Source organism: Lampetra fluviatilis, chromosome 25, assembly GCF_964198595.1.
Source record: "Lampetra fluviatilis chromosome 25, kcLamFluv1.1, whole genome shotgun sequence".
Lineage (NCBI taxonomy): Eukaryota > Metazoa > Chordata > Hyperoartia > Petromyzontiformes > Petromyzontidae > Lampetra > Lampetra fluviatilis.
This window is the reverse complement of record NC_136299.1, coordinates 9,247,382-9,271,505: the sequence shown is the minus strand read 5'-3', so window position 1 is coordinate 9,271,505 and position 24,124 is coordinate 9,247,382. Positions and strand designations below refer to the sequence as shown.

The 24,124-nt window shown below is 45.7% G+C and overlaps 1 protein-coding gene across 1 annotated transcript in view; it reads left to right on the top strand.

Annotated features, from left to right (window-relative positions):
• Window positions 1-24,124, top strand: part of KNTC1 (kinetochore associated 1) — a 70,814-nt gene that overhangs the window by 15,001 nt on the left and 31,689 nt on the right. Inside the window, exons 21-45 of the mRNA XM_078868404.1 lie at window positions 881-989; window positions 2,478-2,621; window positions 3,250-3,306; window positions 3,727-3,831; window positions 4,433-4,549; window positions 5,073-5,216; window positions 6,624-6,722; window positions 7,869-7,972; window positions 9,431-9,533; window positions 10,842-10,976; window positions 11,581-11,700; window positions 13,083-13,152; window positions 13,498-13,565; window positions 13,972-14,121; window positions 15,455-15,660; window positions 16,058-16,233; window positions 17,068-17,165; window positions 17,881-18,022; window positions 19,484-19,531; window positions 20,150-20,337; window positions 21,225-21,329; window positions 21,990-22,118; window positions 22,896-23,012; window positions 23,354-23,463; window positions 23,769-24,027. Of these exons, the coding sequence (XP_078724530.1) occupies window positions 881-989; window positions 2,478-2,621; window positions 3,250-3,306; window positions 3,727-3,831; window positions 4,433-4,549; window positions 5,073-5,216; window positions 6,624-6,722; window positions 7,869-7,972; window positions 9,431-9,533; window positions 10,842-10,976; window positions 11,581-11,700; window positions 13,083-13,152; window positions 13,498-13,565; window positions 13,972-14,121; window positions 15,455-15,660; window positions 16,058-16,233; window positions 17,068-17,165; window positions 17,881-18,022; window positions 19,484-19,531; window positions 20,150-20,337; window positions 21,225-21,329; window positions 21,990-22,118; window positions 22,896-23,012; window positions 23,354-23,463; window positions 23,769-24,027 (3,103 nt within the window). The remainder of the gene's footprint in view (window positions 1-880; window positions 990-2,477; window positions 2,622-3,249; window positions 3,307-3,726; window positions 3,832-4,432; window positions 4,550-5,072; window positions 5,217-6,623; window positions 6,723-7,868; window positions 7,973-9,430; window positions 9,534-10,841; window positions 10,977-11,580; window positions 11,701-13,082; window positions 13,153-13,497; window positions 13,566-13,971; window positions 14,122-15,454; window positions 15,661-16,057; window positions 16,234-17,067; window positions 17,166-17,880; window positions 18,023-19,483; window positions 19,532-20,149; window positions 20,338-21,224; window positions 21,330-21,989; window positions 22,119-22,895; window positions 23,013-23,353; window positions 23,464-23,768; window positions 24,028-24,124) is intronic.

Here is a 24,124-nt window from a genome sequence, read left to right as displayed (position 1 = left end):
TGTGTCCGTCACGGCGGTTGTTCGGCCATACTTCACACTGGTTTTGTGAAGGTTGGTGAATTGGTGGGGGCAGTATTGTTTCAGATGTCACTCGTCACTGAAGTGAGCCATGGCCAGGAATGAAACTCGGGTTATTGAGTTCATAGCCCAGTGGGCGAACCGCCTCACCACGGCTCCCTCTGAGTGAAATATAAACTGTGGACTGTTACATATTCATTACTACACATTTAATGAGTTCAGAAACTCTTAAGTGATTCCCATCATTAGATTCCCATTCATGTGGCAGTACGTTTTTTGAAAAAAGCATCTGTCTCTGTGATCAACAATGGGCAAAGATTTAAACCGTTTTGTCAAGATATGAATGTGATGAGGTGGGTCGGATGTCACAAAGTGCTGAGCTGGCATTGCTTAAATCCTGGGTTCAAATCCAGGTTTCAGCCACCCATGATTCAGACTGGCATCTCAAGTGTCGTGAGTTGATGGTTTCAGCCCAGTCATTAATGAATGCACACCAAAGTAAATCCTTAAATATGGTTCTCCATATAATTTCGCTGAATTCCGGCCTCATGAATTGACAACATAAGTTTGACTGTCATGTATAATGAACATTTCCCTGTGTAGCAGAGTAGGGGACAAAGCGGTGGCCCCTCGTTTGAATTTCCAGTCTCATGAGATTTCAGAAGCAGTTCTGTCATTTCTCTTTCTACGGACTCTTCTGCAAACAGGATGAGGCACTGCTCTGTGACCTTGTCCTCACGATGGGATGCCGATAGCACAATTGAGATAAATGTTACGACACATATTCGCGTCATCTGCTTGTATATATTAGTATGGTGCTGACCAGCCTGTGTGTGTGTGTTTTTTTTTTACTGACTCGCAGTGGGCCCCAGTGGCTTTCATTCAAGTTGACCGATCTTTTCACCCAAGTGTTGGAGCAGCTTGAGCAGCAGAACCTTGCTAGTGCCCAGTTCATCTGGCTCCGACACCAGGTTTGTTTCTTGGGCATTTACGCGTGCCCATCACGGTTCGGTGAATTATCACAATTATAGGTCTCGGTTCTATTCGGTATTATTTTTTAGTTTGTGGTGAACCGCAGTGTCTAGTGGTTGCACGGTTTATACCAACCCATTAAGTACAACATCATTATAATCAACCATGGCCTGTTGACTGCTGGATGACTTACCGACAAAGAATATGAACAAATGTGCGACAAAGAAGCATGGAGAGCTGTACGTTTGGAATTAAACTTAGAGACAGCAAGAAGGAACACTTGGATTCGAGAACATACACAAGTGGCTTCGGCTGTAGACATCATTGCTGGTTCGTTGACACCGATAACTTAATGGCAGCCAAAAGATGGAACGCACCTGTGAGGAGGTCCACAGTAAATACAATATACAAATAAATTAATATTCCATGGTATGCATTTTAGTTGATGATTTTAAGCAGTGTTATTTTCCTAAAATTGAGTAAATGGCAATGTCCATCCTGGATATGACAATCAGTCTGGCTGCCTCTTGCGCAAACCCATCACCATACTAATATGATTTAGTAACCATGAAGGACAGTTGCACCAGTCTCTATAAACCACCGATGTCATGATGTCTGCTTAGATTCCACTGGCCTGTCCCTGAGCAGCTGACATCGGTGCAAAATTTATGTTCTCGTGCAGGAGATTAACGAGTTAAGGTCAGATTTTATACTATATTCCATATCCATTTTATAGGCGAATTCCTACCAGAATTACACCGAGAGGAGGAGGAATACATGGATCATAGAACACATACAAGCTAGACGCATCATATCGACTGTTAAGAAAAGTCAGTGGGCTTGGGCAGGGAATATTATTGCTTCAAAGGGATAATGGCCAGTGGTTGAGATCAACAACAGAGTGCCAGCCAAGGTAAGCAACATGTACACGAGAACATCGACAGCAGATATGAAGTACTGTATACAATTCTAGATTTGAAGCTTTCGTGACTGCAAGGATTCATACTCTTTGGTTTTTTCGGTAAAGTCACGTAGGTTAAAGAAAACAAATAAATTAAATCACGACGTTTCGGAGGCAACACAAGCTTCCATCTTCAGGTGAAACCGTCACAGCAAAATTGCTGTATTTGTTTTATTTTAACCTACGTGACTTTACCGAAAAAAACAAAGAGTACTGTATACAAGTCGGCTCATATAGGTCCTCGATGAATTGTTGCATCACAAGACTGAGAGTATTCCACTTATAGAGTTCAGATCAACTGACCACTTTAAACCAAGCAAAGACAGACTCCTGTGTCAGGGAATATTGGCGAGTAGCTTGGGTGACTTGGAAGGTTTTACAAGTGATGCATCTGTATGTCGTTGCATCTGTCTGTCTATTGCCGACTTGCTGCATGCCTGACTTTATACTGTACCTGCCTGTACACCTGTCGGAGTATTTGTTTGTCTGACTGCCTGTTTTTGTCCATCTTCTGTCTGCTAATCAGGTGGAGTTTGAGAAGGAGCTGGACTGCGTTCGGCTGAAGCAACTGCTTGCGGCGGTGCCCCGTGTGATGCCTTCGTGCTCTCTGCTGCCTTGGCTCGCCACCCTGCTCGTGCCGTGTGTGCGCAGGCGTATTCCTGGCGGACAGGTGGGTTTCCACCTATGTCACCATGGGGTTTGCAGATCTAATTGGACAATTTACACTGGCAAAATGGCGTACGTTCTCTGCTGCTTTGTCGCAGTTTTAGCTGAAATATGTAGCTTTTCCTGTTGTTGTTATGATCTCATACATATACTGTTTGTGCAATGTGTCCCTGTTGGAAAACACATGACGAAAGAAAGATATTTTTCTTCAGTTATTTTGAGTAGTGTGCGTGTTAGAGAAATTTTGATTAGTAATTTGCCCAGAGGCAGGTCGTTGGCTCAAACGGCCTTCATTCTGTCAGACCCTTGAGCTTTCTTAAATTCATGCTACACCCCCCCCCTTCCCCCATCCTTCAAGTCGTCAAGCAGCATCTTTATATTTCTGCCTCTTTGGCTTCTTCCATAACGTCGCTTGTTTCTGAACACCCTCCCTCAAGCTTTCACCCCCGAGCATGCGAGAGGAAATGTCTTAATAAATACTATTAGGCTCTCTGGTGGGACTGGTTCCCTCTGATGAATGCTAATTGGACACATTTTCACGTTGCTGCATTCGTGTTGTATTTGTATTTTTGGCATTAACAGTGTTATGAATGTGATGTTAAATTTGAGTTGACATGTTGTTTGCTGTTCAGAAAATTCTGGCAAAGTGGCTGGATCAGAGAGCTCGTAGCCTGGAGCTGACGGAGAAGGTACGCAACGCAGCCTTGAGGCAACAGCCAGCTTGATTAAATAGCTCTTAAGCGTGTATCAGGAGCAACACTTAATCTCCTTTCTGGAAGCCAGCAGTTTCGATGCCCAGTAATTGCTTATTATAGCAAAGCGTTACCGCTTGCCTCTTTTATAATTATCTTATATCTTTACCAGGAAAATATAATTGCCTAAATTGACTGGTTATTAATTTAAATGGTGTAACGTTTTGTTTATTTTGCCAGGATTATTTTTACGAGTGCAAACGCTACTCCCGTGTTTTAATGAACTGCGACAGTGCTCCTTGCATATTGTTTAACCCTAATGCTTTTACTTGTACGTTGTACAGTGTCATCCTCTGCACAGTATTGGCCAGTTTATACAATTTCCTGAAATCCATCGCGTTTTATTCTGCCACCTAGCAACATTGGCCAGAAAACGGACTTCAAATAGCAGAGGTCTTCTTCACAGCTGGGATATCGCCGACACAACTGGACCCCTTCTCTGCCCAGATCATCTTGTCCCAGGCATGCTACTTTGTGTGTGCTGTGTGTATGTTGTTTTGGTGTGTGAGTGTCACAGTGTTTGTGTTTCTTAAGATGAGTACCTGGTGCGACATGTAAACATCGCCACTCGGGAGACACAGGCGGCCAGGTGTGGTGCTGGCCACCCACCTCCTCGTATGCCATGCCGGCCTTTCATAGGTCCTCGCTAACAACACTTGCCCCAAATGTCTGTTAAGGCAATACAGGGAATCTTTGTCTTTGTTTCTCAAAGAATGTTTCATTAATATGTGTCTTAGAGTATGTGTGTGTCCAGCCTTTATATGTGCTTTCTGACAGGACTTAACCCAACAGCCTGAGAAGGTTACACGTGGGTTCTTTGTCTGTGTGTGTCTTAATAGGCCTTCATCGGTACTCCTTAAGTCACTTTCCCCAACAGTCTATTAAAGACCAGGCGGCCGGGCTTGGTACTGGTCCCTTGTGCACAGTACTCGCTAACAGCACTTGTCACAACAATCTCTGTGGTTATAAGGGGATATATGCCATGTGTGAGTTTATTGTTATCTGAAATAGGCCTTACCCTCAGTGGGATGAGTCATCACATTGTTTTTTCTTTGCTGCTCAGAGCGAGTTTGAGTGCAAGGAAGTACAGCAGCTGCAGGCACTGGTTCACAGCATCCAGGAGCTGCTCGCTCTGCACCGCAAATACAGCTGCCCTCTTTCTCTCTCCAACTTCGAGAAGGTGAGAGTCACAGCTTAGCTCTCGGCTAGCCCATTGAATCTTCACAGACTTCCCACCAATATATTTGCGAGTGAAGGTCGGGTGAATTCATGACCGGTGGTTGTCGAGTATTCGGGTGAGTGGTGAATTTATGACGAGGGTCAGTTGAGGTCTACGTCATGTTGCTTCGTCCATACAACAGATTTCCCACGAGTAGCAGGGTACACCCAAAGATCTGCACAGACAGGTTCTGACCTTTCAATGCTTTCCAACGTAGGTTGAAAGCGTTCATGCTTTACCTTTGTCCGCCGGTCCATCTATCTGTAACAAGGTGTCCAAGACATCTCTCTTAAAGATAATCCAATATTAACCAAACTTTTTTTAATGAAGGTTTGTTGTTCTTGGAGACTTAACCCGAGACAAAACCAGCCAAGTTGATTATTGAGTCGCACAGCTCTTCGGACAATAGACCTTTCATAAATGACTATTTTCGTGCATATACGTGATTTTTAATCATCGGCACCATGATGATCCCGGCATGCAGGAGACGCGCACGACAATCGTTTTCCGCATGCTCGACCAAGTGGCAGCGCCGCAGCTCGTGGCGCCCACGTTGGAGCGCGTGGTACGGCCCTACCTGCAGGAGCGTGGCCTGGCGTACGACAGCCTGCTCGTGCACTACATCAAGGTGAGCGTGGCCCCGCTGGGGTTGGTGGTTCACGTGGGCATTAGGGAGTTTGTAGGGTTGTAATGGTGAATCAATTCTTACACTCCCGATACGTACATCGATGTATTCGTCAATAAACTGACTTTAGGCAATGTATAGGTGCATCCTTACGTGCTTACATGTTACTAATCGCTCGACCTGCTGGAGGTAGAAGTTCGCATGGGGTATAGGGAGTCTCTAGTGCATAAATTAATTCCTGAAACATGAATCTCTTAGCATGTCTCCAATTAATCAATGCGTCGTCCTTACATGTTTGGATGTTAGTCACTCCTGGAGGATGATTTTTATAGGGATTAGTCAACCCTGTCTTGAATTTTCACTTTTTTCGAGATTGACACCTGATCTCCAAGATCTGTTCATACTTATTCTTTGGGTCTTTCGGTAAAGTCGCGTAGAGTGGTTCAAAAAATAATAAAATAACCAAAAAAACTACGACGTTTCGATTGCAACACAAGCGACCGTCATCAGGTGGAAAAAGTGGGGGGAAAGACACTAAAGGCAAGCTGTTTTAAAGGTTTAAAATGGGCATAGCCCAAGCGTCCTGGTATCAGAACGAAGTGGGAGGGGCACATTAATTAAGTCAAGATCTGTTCATACATGTATAGTGACATCGCGGATGTCACTGTGTGGCGCCGGCCCTAGAGGGGCACGGCGTGCGATGTACTCACATCGCGGACATCACGTATGTAGCGACATCGTGTATGTCACTGTGTAATGCCGGCTCTAGCGAGGCACGGCATGCGATGCATTGTCATCGTGGACACCCCGTAGGTGGGTGTAGTACCAGCCCTAGAGGGGGCTCGGTGAGCGCTGGGATAGCACGCAGTGGCACCACGCGTGGCGTGCATTGCTGACCCCTACAGGAGGGAGTGTGAGAGTGTCAGCCATGGGATGAGGTTACCCTAGGCCATGGCACTGGTTGACCCTGGAAGTCACGTGACCAATAAGATCTACACAAGGGCCCCAGGTGGAGGCTTGGGGGTGGTCACGTGTCAGGGTAAGATCTGACGGGAAGGATCGAGAAATGACGAGAGGTTTCTCGAAGGTGGTCATGGCCAAGAAGTACGTCTGCAACTCAGTTGAACCCACTACACTTTTATTAAATCCCTCAAGGTTATGTGATTTTTGTTACTTTTGGAATGCATATTAAATGGTAGCCTTTGTATTGCTTCTTGTTTTATGAGCACGGACCAGAGAAAATAACGTCTACGCAATATTGAATAAATACTGCTTTATAACCCAAAATAAGTATCTTAACAGACAGACGTAACCACTGTAAAGTGTGCATATCATTTGTACAGCCGGGATGGTCGGGCTCGTTTGAGTTGTGAGACGGGGCGCTGATGTCTGTGCCTGTGCTGCTTCCAGGACCTGCTGGAGCGCTGCAGCAGCCGCTCCATGTCATTGTTCGAGACGGCTTGGGAGGCAAAGGCCATGGCCGTGGTGGCCTGCATGTCCGACACTGATGTGAGTATCCACTCGGCTCCCCTTTGCGTGAAAGTCGCAGCAAAGAGTTGCCGAGTCAAACGCGTGTTGATCCACCTCGGTTGCCGCCCCGTTATTATGAAGCACATGAAGAAAAGGTTAATCAAACAAGGTAGCCAATCAAACTGGTACACTTTGATTCTTCTTTCTAGATTTGAAGCTTTCGTGACTGCAAGGATTCATACTCTTTTGTTTTCCGGTAAAGTCACGTAGGTAAAAAATAAAATAAAATAAATGAAAACAACTAAATGAAATCACGACGTTTCGGGCGCAACACAAGCGTCCTTCTTCACAGCCATCTTTTAGACACACTTAAGCGGTTGTACTTTCGCTACGTTGTCCCCACCTGAAGAAGGACGCTTGTGTTGCGCCCGAAACGTCGTATTTTAATTGAGTTTTCATTTATTTTATTTTTTACCTACGTGACTTTACCGAAAAAAAACCCAAAGAGTATTGATTATTTTGTGTAATTGTACCTTATTTTGCCACCTCAAGGATTGGCCACTGCCACTGAATTAAATGCACTGTCGTTAATATTCTCGGGGAAGCACATTATGCTATGCGCATACACGCCTTCATGGATATTAACGAGCATGCGGTCACTGTGAAATTTCCAATTAGGCTGTGTAGCCAGTTCTGAGTAGCGCTCATATTGTGTTTTATATCAGAATTTCCAGAGTGCATCTTCTAATCGCAAAGCCTATCAATATAAATATAGATGTGTACTTGAAACCTGATGAAGTGGTAGCTGCCTGTGGGATAAAACGTGACTATTACTTCTTGTCTGGCAGCATGTTGCATGGTTCGGTAACTACTGTCTGCACTGCCTGTGCAGTTGTGTAATTGGTATCATGAATGATAATAGTGGGTTGTTCAAGAATGTAACATTTATTAAAAAAAAAAGTGGCAATCCCAGCACATGGTAATGCCGCCATCTGTATAATGTCATATATTTGTAATTAAAAAGTAACATTTTTTTTTCTAAATCTACTGTGGAAATGGAGTGAGATGGTGTGACAGCTTTTGGGTGACCTTCATCCAGCAGTTGATATATTATGGCTGCTGATGCTGATGATGATAATGCAATGTTACCACAGCTATTGCATGACTTTTGCTTTGTGTGTACAGTTGATCTTTGACGCAGTGCTGCAGATCATGTACAAGGCGGTGGTGCCCTGGAGCCAGGCTGTGCAGCAGCTGGTGCAGGAGCACATGCAAATGCACCATCCCAAGTGTGTGCTACCTCTGAAGCCCCCATGCACTTCACTTGGGCACCCTTCCCTCCCCCTACGGTGTCGACTTGGTATCTCCCTACCACTGAAAGGCAGTGAGGATCTCTGATTGAGATTAAAGTAATGATTATGTAACATAACATTTAAAGATTCACCCTTCCAGCTATTCTACAAAATTTCACATCTCAGCATTGCGATGTGATTCAAGAATAGTGTTTTTTTTTCTTGCCTCATTTGAATTTCCTTATTGTTGCTCTGTCTTTTTTAAATAATTACTTTCTATTTCTTTGTGGTGTTATGATAAATGCAACATAAGCATATCCATTGTGTTCATCGTGAATATCTGATGCTCACGTGTACACCATGTGTCGTGAGCGTAAGAACGTATTTTTATCGATGAATTGTTACATGCCTGTCATCTCCTTTCCATGTAGGACCATGCAGCCTGAAAGACCCTTCTAAATCTCATTTCGTTTGGTGAAAGTTAAACAAACGTTACGTTTTAACGTGTGTGTAGCTGTCTAACATGAGCGCTGTCGTCTCTGAATTTCAGAGATGTTTACCTGTAGCTCTGTACAATTATGGTTGTAATTATGAGCTGGGCATGGTTGCTCACACTTGTAATGCGCACTTGAAGTTGAATATTGTGGATCGCATAGATTGTGACCAGGAGATGGTAGTACAGCAAATCCAAATGTGCAGACCTTTTGAGTATTTTCCTATTGTATGCAAGGTGCATTTTCTCTTGGGTGCTCCAGTTTCTTTGCACACACAGAACACTCCTTAAAATGCAAATGACCAAATATCCCAAAGCAGGACTCTGCCATGACACTGAGTCATGAGACTCGGTGAGGGCAAATGTATTATCTCCATATATATAAAAGGCAAAGTTGTGAATGTGTGTCTGTTCAAAATGTTTAACGTACTTCCCGACATGCAACAAACTTTTAACTTTTCCATGTGGGTATTTTCCCGACTGTACACCATGCAAAAATTATTAAAATACACTTGTTTTTTTTTGGGGGGGGGGGGAGCTCAATAATGCATATATTTTTTGCACGGCAAGTGAACTGTGACGTCACATCTGTCACGTGACCCGCACGTGCGGAAGCGTAACGCATTGTAGTGTAGTGGTTAGCGCGCCGCGCTACTAACCCGGCGACCCGAGTTCGATTCCCGCTCACGGCCACTACCGGTGACGATTATTTTTACCAGTCCTGGGCCTCCCCTAGGTCGACTCAGCATCAAACGAGTAACTGTTGTGGTGTGTGAACATCGCCACTGGGGAGACAAATGCGGCGGGCGTGGTGAATCCAAGTCCCGGGCAAAGCCGGGTAGTACAGCTAGTAGATTATATTTTGTAGACACGGTCAGACAACTTTTAGCAGTGCGTGATCTCACATGGGAAGTTCGTGATGCCATCTCCTGTAGCTGTTTGTTGGCTGCCCCATCTCACAGGGTGAAGCTTTTGCAGGACAGCTACCGGATGATGGAGATGAAGATGCTTCTGCGCAGATATGGCATTCGCAACTTCAACCTGTCCAACGACAAACAAGCTGATGTGAGTAAATTCCATTATCTCCCTCATTGCTGTCATTCCCCCTCTGTAATGTCAGTAAACTATTATGCATATGCGTAGAATATGTAACACATTTCAACATAAGTTTGTCTTTGAAAGTAATAGATTATTATGATGAAAGCCAATGTGTAAATCGTTTTTTTGTTTTAAGGCAACCCTTTGATACATTTTACCTGTTGTCAAAAGGGGAAGTCCCTATGAGCACGGAAGAAAAGTCCTTTCAACTATGGTTGGAAAGCGTAAAAAGTGCTCCCCGCCCTCAAGTATGCCCATTGATGTGTAGTTCAGCTACAAAACTAAGGTTCAAATAAATTAAATAACATTTACCTAATTGATTTATCACAACTAAGTTACACAGAGTATTGCGTATATAACTTTTAGAGCATCCTGGGTGTTTTTAAGATTACATAGTTGCATTACATTACAGATGTAGGGGTCGGCACGGTTTGAACCGACTCAAACTGGTTTCAAATTGAGCAATCCAAACCAAACCAGCGACGACTGAACCAAACCAAACCAAACCAAACTAAGCTAAACCAAACCTCTTAAGTTGGCTTGAACCAAACTAGTTTGAGCCGGTTCCACCCTGTCCGAGCCAAACCGAGTCGGTTTTCGTAGCCCCAAACCAAACCGAACCAGTTCAAACAGAGCCAAACCAAACCGATTTGGTTCGGTTCAAACCGCGGTTTGGTGGTTTGAGCCAAACCGTGCCGACCCCTATTTAACAGATGTCAGGAAATATCGGACACAATCTTGTACAACTAAGATAAATCCCAAGCAATGGCTGGAAGATGCCAAACCAGAATAATGAAGTAATACACCTGAAAGAGACAATAACTAAGTCTGTTCCGAATACAAATCCACATCGTTAAAGCTATCGCCACCAAACTTGGCAGGGTTACTTTTTAAAACCCCGCGGTAAACCTTAGTGACATGGCGAGCCGACATTTTATATAGGGGGGCCCAGAGCCCCCCAAACGGCACCCCACATGCTCCCAGTAACGTCACCAACCCTAACCCGGCACGTATTAACCTGGCCCAACACATCTAACAGTTACATAATGACCCCTCGTTATGAAGTTAATCTAAAATTGCCTTTGATTGCATCACCAAAAAAACCGTTGGTGATTCCAATTAAGAGTCAACCTCCGTGACCACGCCGATCTTTCCGTGCGAGAGAAACATTCACAAAAGTACCCGGGCAACGCCGGATGTTTCCTGCTCGTATATATATAAAATGACAAGTGTGGTCTTTCAGCAAAATGAAACACCTGGCGATCTCCTTTTCAGACGCTAGTGCGATGCATACTACGTCAAGACTTGCCCTTGTCATTCGAGGATGCCCTCAAGGTGACCAAGGCGTACATGCTGCCCTTAGGGCAGACCTACCTCCGTCGTGCCCACCAACTGCTCGTCTCAGACCGGGTGAGATTTCCGTGGCACAAACTACTCGGAAGCATTAGCCGGTCTCCCAGCTGTCTGTGTCTGCCCAAGCAGATTAATGGAATGGCTGCACGTGTAATGTTCTAATGCTTTTTATTCTGAATGTAAAGTTGCGCGTCGACAAATATTAGTTTAAAAAAAATGATAAGCTTGCTAAAATGTACTAATTACACGCGATTTGAATAAAGTTTAAATAAATCTGAAGATTTGTTAAAAGCAAAGCATGTGATGATGAATTGATTTATTGGTGATAAATATCACCTTTGCATTGCATCCATATAATTGTTCATGTGTGAATTGGCTATTTACAATTTATGCAAATTATAAGCTGATGTTACATTTAAGATAATGGATGCACAAAAATATATAAAAATACAAGCGAGACAGTAAAAACAAGCGATCGTTAAATCAAATCACAAATCTGAGTTCTGACATCAGATTGCTGCGGGGTCAAATAAATCCAGTCACACAATACAATTTGCTATTGCATAGCACCCTTCATGCAGAAAATCCCAGGTCACTTTACAATAATAATAACAATCGTATAACTCATGCCTAGTTAAGCACATACTCTTTTTTTTGGCAGATGGAGGAATGCGTGGAGTTGCTACAATCTCTGCCGTTGGACGATGCGATGGTGACCGGGCAACGGCTTTTGCAAAGAGTCGAGCTCGAGTTGCAGAGTCCCTTCAACCGGACACACGAGGTGCCATACACGATTGACGATCGATTGCAGCCCATTGTCTAACCACTGCTGGATGAAGGCTTCGCTGTTCCATTGCGGTGGAAGAGATTTGTCTGACTAGACTTCACCACGCCGTTCAGTGGTTGTTTCATGAAGGAGCGACGCCCAGATGTGTTCAGATATCACTCTCCACTGACATTAGCCTTGGCTGAATTGAACTCGGTTCGCCGGCTTTGCAATGATGACGTCGGGTGTTTGGAGTTTGGGCTGCGTGGTGGCCAGGAACTCGTAGGGCATCAATGTCTAGTGAATTCAACTGAGTCGTGCTCTTTGGAGGCAACACATTTATTGATACCAACAAAAAGGGGTAACTGCCCCTTTACCAGATAACAACCTATGGTGGTGGACCACCAGGCTAACTACACTACTTACACTGGGAGTAGCGACTACGGACCGGACCCGGCTTGGGTCCCGGTCCACGTGTTGGTGTCTCTTCTCAGACGTAGAACGTAGAACGTCAATCTTCAGGATAACAACAGCAACGCTGAACCTCGGTCCCTCTGGGGACCCGGTTTATATCCTCACTGGTCGTGGCTGGCCCCGCCCTTGGCCACGACCACCTTCTCGAATCCTCTAGCAGGATCTTGCCCCGACACGTGACCACTCCTAGCCCCCACTTGGGGCCCCTGTGCAGATCTTACCCGTCACGTGCCTTCCAGGGTCAACCAGAGTGCCATGGCCTGTAGTAACCCCATTTCATGGCTGACAATCTCACACCCCATCCTGTAGGGGTCGGCACTGCACGCCACGCGTGGTGCCACTCAGTGCCACTCAGCGCCATGACTCGGCGCACACCGAGCCCCTCTAGGGCTGGTACTACACCCACATGTACGGAGTGTCCGCGATGGCAATACATCACACGCCGTGCCTCGCGAGAGCCGGCATTACCCAGTGACATCCACGATGTCGCTACATTCGTGATGTCCGCGATGTAAGTACATCGCACGCCGTGCCTCTCTAAGTCCGGCACTCCACACGATGTCACTACAAATGGATTAGTGAATCCATATGTGTATATTTGAGTGTCGCCACCTCATATGCACGGTGGGTTTCTCTCCAAGTACTCCAGTTTCCTCCCAGATGAAGCCAAACTCTCATTCATAGAATGTATTAAATTATCCCAACGCATGACTTTCCTGAAAGAGTCTTGAGACTGGGTGATACTCTCATGGATAAATAAAGTGCGTTATTATTCTAAAGTGTATTATTTATTGTATGTGCTCATTAACATACTTGTGTGCTTGCATATGATAACCCATTGGTTCAGAGTCATACTTGTCATCTGTGGTTGTAGTTCTGGACCAATCCTGACAGTTCGCTGTGCCGTGTGGTTTCTCATTCAGGGGAAGGCTAAGCTGAAGAAGCTAACCGAGTACTGCATCCCAATTCTCAAGTTCCTTATTTTACATACAGGTCGGTACGAATTACAATTTGAATTCTGCCAGCATTGTACTGATAAATGCTGAGGTATCTAATTATGCAACCCCCTTTACCTGATATTCTATGAATGATTACGAATTGAGGTCACAGTGTGATTATTCGTTGGTCCTGTTTGCACTGTCTTGTCAGTGTTGTCTTCCTCGTATGTGTCATCTTTTTTTTCTCATTCATTCCTTTAGCCCAATGTAACATGCAATTTTTTTTTATAAATCTTAAGGAGTCAATTCTTATACCCATGAGTCAATGCGTGTAGCGGGAGCATCGGAATGAATGGATTGTTGCGTGCGTACTAAATGTGGTTATTTATTTCTGCTGCAGAAAACGTCTTCAAACTGAAAGAGCTCAACGTGAATTTAAACACTTTCCAGTCCATTTATAAATTGCAGGTCAGTGTGATGGGGGATTTATGTATGACTTTTGTAAGAGTCCCATGCGCGTGTTGTATAATGCTGCAGACTTAGTTCATCTGTATGTACGTACGAATAACTTATTTCACACGTTACTTACCCAACCGTGCTAATCGGAGGTACGTAGCCAACCGTACTAATAATGGTGGCGATGATGATGATGATTGAAGTTAATAATGCAGAACCCGTGATGAAAATGGTATTACCAGTCGTTAAAATGAGTGATGATTATTATCATCATATGAATCATGTGAAAGTGATGGTGATGCTGCAGTAACCAATGACAGCTTCTAAACATTTTTTATTTTAATTTTCTGAATTTCTGAAAAATGTTGCGATATTATTTGAACGTTGTCCAACAATTGTGCGTAAAATCCGTCCGCAGCACAAGTTTGGCATTTACCTGTCGTGCGAGGAGTACGAGTGCAGCGCTGGGCACTCTACCCTGCTGGCACACTTCTCTGCCGCGTTCACCACCGAGAGTGACCACCTCCCCAGCGACGGCGCCACTCACGGCCCACCGCAGGCCCCGCAGGTTTCACTGCCCCATCTATTTATTATATATAATTTTTACACCAGGTGAGGCCCACTGAGCTATATAGCTCTTTTTCAGAAGCGACCTGGCCGCAAATTATAGCTCAACGAATTGCATATCATGTGGAAATGTATCGCAGCCAAATACTCTAAATGTGGAGGGAAAACCGGAGGACCTAGAGAAAAATCCACGTGACCACGGGAAGAACATGCAAATTACAAATATACAGGCGTTAGGGTTGGGATTACACCCACGACCTCCTATACACCAGGCGAGGTAGTTAACATCTCGCCACCATGTGCATGTACGTCCCCATGTTATTAATCCACTGCTGGATGAGGGGCCTCCCCACGCCGTGCTTTTCAAGGGAGTTACCGTCTTCTACGCGTTATAAGATGCACCTTTTTTACCTGTAATTTCAAGCAAAAGTGGTAGGCGTGTGCTCAGTTTTGTATAAATTTATTGACACCAGGTACACGTTTGGGGTGCGAATTACGGTCCAGAGAACGTGGTATTTTGACCATGTTTCATCGTGCTGGTTATTGCGGATTGGTGAATGGGATGCCCAGAAGCTGTTTGGATATCACTTGCCATTGATGTTAGCTGTAGCTGGAAATCTAACTGGGGTGACCGATCATGGGACCTCCTTTGCCAGTACCAAAATATGAGAATAGGTTTTCCCCTTTTTTCTGGCAACTAAACAGGTGTTGAGATGTTAAAACAACAAACTGAAACTTTTTACAAGGAATGTTTTTTGTTTGCATTCCGACCACAAGTATTGTGGTTAATGCAGACATGATTCCTTGTAAAAGGTTTCAGTTTGGTGTTTTAACATCTTAACACCTGTTTTGTTGCCAGATAAAAGGGGAAAACCTATTCTCATAGGGTGACCGAGTTCGTACTGAAGTGCACCATCCACTGTGCTACCGCTTATCCCAGCTTCATATGTACATGTGCAGCCCTCTTAGCAGAAAACCGCTGAATGTGGGCCTCCCCACGCAATGTGGGTCATGGTTTGTGAAGGCGGGAAACGTATACATGGGAGCATAGAGATTGCAATACAATCATGGATTTTTAGCACTGCCTTCTGCACACTATACATCCTCTTAGCAGAGTGTAACAACCTGGCGTGCATGGTAGTCGCCCATGCAAGCACTTTCCAGGCTCAAATTTGTTTGGTTTCTGAGATCAGGCGCATGCCAGATGTTTTGGTCATGGTCCAACTTTGACCGGATATTTTTTTTGACGATGGCACTGAAGTATAATTTCCCTGCTTTCCTCCCATAAAGCACACATGATCATTCCGTACGTAATGTCATCGCTGTGCGTTAAGAGTGCAGCGAAGCTCGGGGTGGTGAGCTGCCGCGGCGTCAGCGAGGGGGGCGAGGGCAGCGAGGCGTCCGAGCGCTGCCCCCAGAACATGGTGGAGCTGCATGAGTTGGCCGCGCTGCTCGGGGTCGGGCGGCATGACCTTGCTCGCGGGCTCGCTGGGCACGCGCTGTCCACCGGAAAGGTCCAGAAGGCCATCGACATCTGCAGGTGAGAGAAGGTTGGAGAAAAATACAGTACAGTGGGCTTGGTGGGGCTGACTGCACTCGGGTTAAATGCACCCTCAACCAACCGTACATACGCGTGCTTTGTGGTTTCTGCTGGATGAGGGCCTCCCCTCACTTGCAGGTCTTGGGGTTAGTTGACCATACTTCACTACGCAGGTTTGTGAAGGGGAGGACCCACAGCCAGATGAAATAGCATTCACCGCCCATGTTTAACCAACAATCGAATTTTGCTGCCCTGCCCGCCACGTAACCCGTTGGCAACAAATCTGTATTATGCACGGTGGTCACCCGTCCAAGCAACTATCTAGACTCGGCGCTGTTTAGTCGAGCCTCGGTGTGATCCCACGGCGTGCGCTGTTCTTTTTGCGCCCGCCGCTCAGGGGGGAGCTCGACGGCGCTCTGAGCCCTCACGCGTCGGCCGAGTTGGCGTTCTGGGTGGTGCAGCAACTATCCACGAGGCTGGAGAATGATGAGCACATGGAGGTGCCACCCACCCTCAACCTGCCCGCCGAGATGCACACGCTCTGCCAGTTCGCCACCGCATACTGCCACCCTGGTGCGTTGCCAGTCTTTTAAAACGCTTACGAATGTAACCGTTGAGGGCTCCATTAACCAGCTTCAATCGGGAGGAAGAAAAAAAATAACACGTGGTATGCAAAGGGATACAATGATGCACTGATGTTGTCGATTTAAACCGATTTTTACACTCTGAATGACGCGTGCATCGAATCGAATGGTACGTGAAGTAATAACATTACGTTTGATTTGAAGAAATTACACACGTGCGCTAGTTAATTTATTCGTGTGTGTAGACGAGCCCCCCCCCCCCCCTCCAAGGATGTCCTGGGACTCGTTGGTCTCACCACGATGTTGCCCTCTGACCTCTTTCCCCCAAATCCCTACCCTGGTTGTCCCCCACCTCCCTTGTACCCTTATCGCTTTGCTTTGCTTTTTTTCCCTTCCATTTTTATAAGGAGCTTGAGATGCTATTGTATTTTAACTCGTTACAAGTTCATCTTCTTGGTTCTTTCGGTAAAGTCACGTAGAATGGAAATAATAAAATAATAAAAATAAAACATAAAATAGTTCTCACCACGTTTCGGCCACAACGCAAGCAGCCGTCCTCAGGTTCTTCACCTGAGGACGGCTGCTTGCGTTGTGGCCGAAACGGACGGCTGCTTGCGTGGTGGCCGAAACGTCGTGAGAATTATTTTATTGTGTTTTATTTTGATTATTTTGTTATTTCCATTCTACGCGACTTTACCGAAAGAACCAAGAAGATGAATCCCTGCAGTCACGAAAGCTTTAAATCGAAATCGTTACAAGTTGTTGTTGCTGTTGCAATCATTACATCAATGTACCCCTGCCCTGCCTCCTCGTGTGCCCCTAGACATCCTGCTCGATTGTCTGGAGTTGAGCAAGAACACGCGCGTCGCCTTGGCCATTTACGAGCAGTGCCAGACTGAAGACTACGGCTTTGTGGCCAAGGTTCCGCCAACACCTCTTCAGTCTCTTTCATATGAAGTCCATTCATAAACAGTCAATTGGCTGGTAAATTAACTGGGGATTTTGAGGTGGCTGGGTGGCCCCACACTGAGCTGAGATCCTGCGATGAAGTCTGATCAGTTTCTTGTGATTTGAACAGAGTTCTCAAGTGTAGAGCATTGATGGTCTGATTCTGATCACCAATGCCTAAGCAAAATAACTTACATTTGGTTACGCGTGTTATCACGATTAATTATCAGTCTGGTCCAACAGAGCACCATCTCAAACATGAGAGTCGCGTTCTGTAATTGTGGCCGAACCGTCCCTAAAGCCTGAGTTTAATTTCCAGCCATGACTAACATCATTGCTGATTTCTATATCAGTATCAGTCACGGGTCCCCCTTCACCAGCCTGCATTGATCAGCTTGGTGAAGTGTGATAAAAACAACTCCCATGACCGGCACAATGTGCGGAGGCCTTCATCTGCGCACTCGTGATAACCAGTTATAAATGTACTTCCTTACATCCAGTCATTGGCCATGCATTCGGACCTCCAATTTGCGTGGTTGGCTACGTAGGGTGTGAAAGAAGTTCAACATACATACGTACAAGGTAATAATGCATACATTCAAGGAAATAATCAAATCTAAGGTAATAATGCGTTTTCCGTTACTTCTTAAATCATTGCGCTACACTAATGTGCATGCGCACATGGCAGGACTCGGCTGGTGCGGACAAGGATCCCTACCAGGAGTGGACGTTCGAAGAGTACTTCCGTGAGGATGGCATCGTGCTCGATCCCGTGCAGACGCTCCCGGTCGTCTACGAGCTCACCGCCCTAGTTGGCCCGCGCAAACACGGTTAGTGCCGATGGCTTAACTCGGTGCTTCTCAACCGGGTGGGGGGAGGTGGTACGCGGACCACCTTGGGGGTACGTGAGGTGATCTCTAAATGTGTAATTTTTTTTTAGAAACGACCTGGCCACAAATGATAGCTCAACGAAGTGGGTTCTTGTGGGGACATTTATAATAGCCAAATATTCGAAACACATGTTTGTAAATGTAGAGGGGAAAACCGGAGTACCTGGAGAAAAATCCACGCGACCACAGGGAGAACATACAAACTCCAAGTATACGGATATAAGGGTCGGGATTGAACCCACGACCTTCTGTATACCAGGCGAGATAGTTGACATCTCGCCACCGCCGTGCCCCTTTTCCAAATTATATCATGCATGAGTCATTGGTGGATAATTATATAATCACGTAAGAATCTGCCAATGTAAAATAACTACGATAGACTTTAAATCCATATGGTAACCTAGACCGATGTAAAAATAAATTTCTAAAATTATTGATCGTACTTTTTGGTTCTTTCGGTAAAGTCATGTAGAAAGAAAATAAATTAAATAATACAATACGACGTTTCTATTGCAACACAGCAATCATCATCGGGTACAAATGAATGAGAAACAAACAAACCCAGTAAACTTAGAAATATAATGCAATACAACACAGAGAGTCGGCTAACATAACAGTCAACACCCCACCTGGTTGATTACATTCTTCCAAAGAGTGCTAAATTTGAGAGAGAGACAAAACACAGACACGGAGACACATAGACAGACCCATAAGCAGAGAGACAACACAGAGAGAGACACATACATAGGCACACAGAGAAACAACGCCTCTGTGTCGAGGCCTTAAATAGAGAGGGAGGGGGGCAGAGAGAAAGAACCAAAAAGTAATTCCTGCAGTTACGAAAGCTCCAAATCAAGTTTATTGATCGTAAACAATGTGGTTTACAAGAGTAACCAGCGAGTGTGAACAAATGATGTCATGCATGTAGAGCATCCGTTAAATGTTTTTTTCGCTTGCATTTATGAGCTAGTTAGGATACCTAACAAATACCTACCTAACAAAATGGACAATTGGTTAATATATTGATGTTTATTATTCATACATTTATTTTTCAGAACCTTGTTGGGTCAAGCATGGGGGGGTACTCGGTTGAAACAAAATTCAACATGGGGGGGGGTACAGTAGCCAAAAAAGGTTGAGAACCACTGGCTTAGCCGTAATGCCAGTCTCGCTGCACTTCTTGGCAGCTTTTGGACATTACTAATAATAAATCAATAAATCCTGTTAGCTGTACTTCACCCTGCTACCAAATTGTGAACTAATTTGCATTGTCACCCTTGAGTGGCCAAAAATTAACGTATTCATCTTCAAATGGTAAATACTATGGGTCTCGTGTATCTTCCCTCTTGTCATCCTTGAAAAAGACTCGTTTCTGTGGCTTGTGTGCTCGTGACATTGCAGGAAAACGGTTCCCTCTGGATTGCACGGCTCTTGCCCTGAGATCTGAAGGTACGCATAATGCTTTGTCAATCCACTGCTGGATGAGAACATTTATTTATACTTGCCTATTAAACATAATGGCAAACAAAAGGAAAAATGCGCGTGTACTTTGAAGCAAATAACTTCCACAGTCAATGATAATCCCCTTTATCTTGAAAAGCGGTAGCACAGCCTAACAGCACGGCGATAATTTTTCCCTGTTTAGCCGCCACCACACCAGAGGTCACAAACGGGTTTTGATTCCTTACCCGTACCCGGCCACACCAGGGTCGCAAACGGGTACCTGTACCCGGCCGGGTATCGGGTACGGGTAGCCGGGTATCGGGTAGGGTACGGGTATCGGGTACCCGATTGCGACCTCTGGGATGCAGCCATGTTGCAGGCGAGGGTGACTCACGGTCTACCCGTACCCGTACCCGGCCGCACCAGGGTCGCAAACGGGTACCCGTACCCGGCCGGGTACGGGTAGCCAGGTATCGGGTAGGGTACGGGTATCGGGTACCCGATTGCGACCTCTGCACCACACATTTTTGTAAGGCTCGATTTTAAACATTTATAGAGATTCCGATTGGCAGCTAAGGCTTTGCGTCACCAACACCACTCGGGGTTGCTCTCTCTTTCACGCAGGGTCATCGGGGAAGTCCGGCGCAGAAACGAGCGAGGTGATGCAGGTGTACACGCCTCTGGTGGCCCTGCTGCACAGCCTGCGTGAGGCCAGCCAGCTGCAGCTCGCCCTCATGGCTGTGTTGCGCCTCTTCGCCGCGTGCCACCAGCACATCTTCACCAACATCGTCAGCAAAGCGGTCGCCACTGGGGTAGGCGCACGTTGCTTTTATTTCAGGCCGAGGAGAATGTCGGTGGGGTAACTGGAGCGTCGGATCTGGTGTTACTTTTTACCACAATTTTATGTTGTCCTGGTGGTGCTAGTGGTGCTATGTCATGCACCGAAGTGTCCATTCAGAACTGCAGAGCAGCGTGCAACCCTTCATGCATAATAAGTATAACCCGTAAAAACCAAGTTTTTCACTATAAATCCTTTATATGCGTGGCGGCTAGTCCTCTCGTCCTCTGGCTTGAGATGGCTGCCACCTATGGGTCAGATGATTGCATGGCACCATTAAGCAATTGGTAATTAAATATAATATTTTTGTCCTAAAAAGTGTAAAATTTTGGAAAAAAATTTTCACGAACATTAATTGTCACGCACAACGAGTCTGTGTGGAAAATGTCAGCTCGATTGGATCACGGGAAGTGGGTTAAAAAACGACCGAAAGATTTGCACGGTCCTAAGCAAGCAAGCGAACTTAATATAAAGGATTTAAAAATGGCCCATGTAAGTGGGTACCAAAGATCCACCACTGAGGTCTCTTCAGATTAGCTCGAGTTCACACAGTTGAGGACAGCACTTTCCCACCTACCCTGCCACAGAGGAAAATGTTGTTGCGGTGCAGCGCAACTCTCCCTGTTAAAATGTGATATCTGCACACCATATCGTAGTTGTGAGTTCCGAATAAAATGTATTTATATCATGACATGATCCAGGAGCGTACTTGTAATATGATTCAGAGAAAAAAATACACGTTGGCTTAATGTCACACATGCATCTGACCAGTGGTCACCACATTTAGCGTTGGATAAAATGTTGTTTTTTAACATTGCAATATTTGAATCGTGTATTTATTTTCTCCATTGTTGCTTTTAGCTGCACGGCCAGAAATGGTATGACGAGCAGAAGACGCTTCTCTTCACGTTAACCAACACGGTGATGGATATTATCAAGCCGGTTGCTTTGGCTCTCGTACACAAGGTAGGCCGTTGATATCCTCCATGGGGTTTGTAGTCAGTCGTGATGGATTTGGGGTGCTTTTTTGTTTGCTTTTGTTGGAATTAAAGGCTTCTAATAGATCGATGAACCCTTTGTTTTTCTCTGGTTAAGATTGCAGCGAGGCTTTTTTTGCTATCATGTTTGTAACCGTTACATCTTTTAGCATTTGAAAATTGCATTTATATGGATGGTTATTTATTTTACAAATAGTTGAATATCTCGATCTATACTTTCAGTCTCTGAATTTTCTTTTGTAGTTCTTTTAGTCGTTTATCAAAAATATTTATTAGAAGGGGTGGAGCGATCTTGTGCGTGTACGTCACATGCGTGGTGTGCAGAGAGCGCTTATTCCAATTTCACGAGACCTTGCGTGTATGTACCCTGGGAGACTTATACCGTGCTGATTAAGAAGCACTCCCTATTGTTTAACAATAATCGGATGCATGCAGCTTTGTACCGCCTTGAATTGTACTTTGAGTGGTAAACATGGAAAAGTGGCATGCCGTGGTGTGTCACGAGAACTGAAGTTTGAGAAACCGTGCTGGATATCATTTTTGCTGGAATGATAACGCTGCATCCTCCGCTGCTGCTCATCTCCTTCCTCCCACCTACCCCCATGGCCCTTCCCCCCCCCCCCCACAGGTGTTGAATTCTCGCGCCGTGGACAAGAGCCTAGCTCTGAGCTACTGCCTCATGCTGCATCCTGATGTCGCCTACGAGAAACTGTGGTCCCTTGTCAAAAACGCACAGAATAACTACCCCCGCATCTTGGTGAGTGCTGGTGCCTAACTGCACCTCTGTTTGCGCACTGCAACTTGCTGGTGATAAAATAAAGAATACAATTTGGGTTTATGTCACGTCGAAATGCAACTGCATCTGAAGACGCTGTTCAGAAAAAGCGAGCAAGTTTTTTTTGTTATTTAGAAAGGGATTCGGTCATAGGTAGTGGGGAATAAGGAAGGCCTTCAGCCCGGACTGAAACCGGGGCAGGGATTCGACAGCGCATATGCGGGCAGCAGAGGCGAAATGAGTTTGCCACACACTGAGAAAACGATACCTCTGGGGGCTTTGAAAGGTATTGTTTGCCGGAGAAGAGAGTGCATGGAGGGGCAGGAGTGAGATGAGAGAGGAGGGGGTGGGAAAGCACGAGTCCATGCTGGATCTTGAAGACAGAGTGCGATCTTAAATTAATTGTTAAATGCCTGCTGGTTACTCTTTCTGAAAAAACATATTTCTTAAGACAAATTGAGACCATGAATCTTGACAATTCATTGAGTCACGACGGGATTGAATTGTTACATGCCGACTCGTGGTGTATAGATCCAAGTATTTTTTTGATTCATATTTATGTTGGAGGGCCACGATACATGCATCGGATTGCATATGTAAAAATCTGGGGTTGGGGGCGGAGCGGGGGGATTGAGGGGGGGGGCTCATACTTTAAATGCCTACTTGATACCTCGGAGCAGGTGAGAAATTATAGGAAATGTCACTACCCTTCATAAAATGTTGATCATCATCCTTCCCCAATGCTGTTGTGTGATTCAGTCGATGGCCGTTGTTGGCGGGTGGCTGGCAGAGATGCAGAGCAGCCCCGACCAAGCCAAGTGCTTTGCAGAGCTCTACACTGACGCGCAGTGGGGAGTGAAGCTCAGCCGCCTCGGGGTACGTGTCCCCCCCCTCCCCGCCACTGAGACAGCGCATGGCGCTTGCAGCTTTACTGGATATGGTTTTCCCGCTGTCGTACCGTATAGCCCTACGATGTGTTTTCTGGTCGTAAGGAATGTCGTTTGTCATGATGTCCCGACGTTTCACTTTATGTACAGGGAGCTTCTCCGGAAACTGAATGTAGTTCCTGCAGAATCTATAGGAACTGCCTTCATCCAACAGTAGATTCTAATAAGGGCTATAAAGTAACGTATAATAATGAATTGTGTGTCAAAAAATTTCAGCTTTCTAAATGTGAAAGGAAAACCCGTTATTAAACAAAAGATTGATGTGAACAGGTGGCGTTCCACTCCGTGTTCTGCATGTCTCACGCCACCAAGGGCAACCTCATTCCAGCTCTGGTGAGCTCCCCAAATATGGACTCTGATCTCCTTCTGCAGTACTGCAGGTAAACTTGAGGCTACACTCTTCACACGACATACTGCACGCTAGGCAAAGCACAACACATCACACGCTACATAATTTACACGACATGCCCATGCGGCACAACACACAATAGCCATGCACGCTGTATACTTAGCACACTGCACAATGTATAACACACCGCGTGCTATGCTGTGCATGGCGCACCGCATACTAGACGCACATTTCCCCACATCTCCCTTACAAACAACCGTGAATCGCAGTTACCCCAAGTGGTTGGATAAAGAGTGTGGGGTCGCGCTGAGAGCCGGGCGTGCATTTGCGTTCCAGCGAGTACGGCTTGGAGAGCGATGCGGCGCTGCAGCAGTACATCGAGACGCTGCTGCTGCTCCCGCTGTGCCAGTCGGGCGACCTTGTGCCGGCTGCCGCTGCTCCTCCGTTGCGTGGTGCCGACGAAGGCGGCGACGCGGCAGAGGAAGAGAGGAGGAAGGCCGAGCAGGCCCGTCGCATTGGGAAGGCCTTCGCCGTCATCCCCTGCCTCTCCAAACAGGACGACTTTGTGCTCAATCTGACGGCGAAGCTGCATAAGGCATGGAGATGAGTGGAGGTTCAGCTCTCCGGGTTCTTCGTTTCCTAGATTAAATGTGTAATCTATCTGGTGCAGTGGTCTTGCAACTAAAATAACA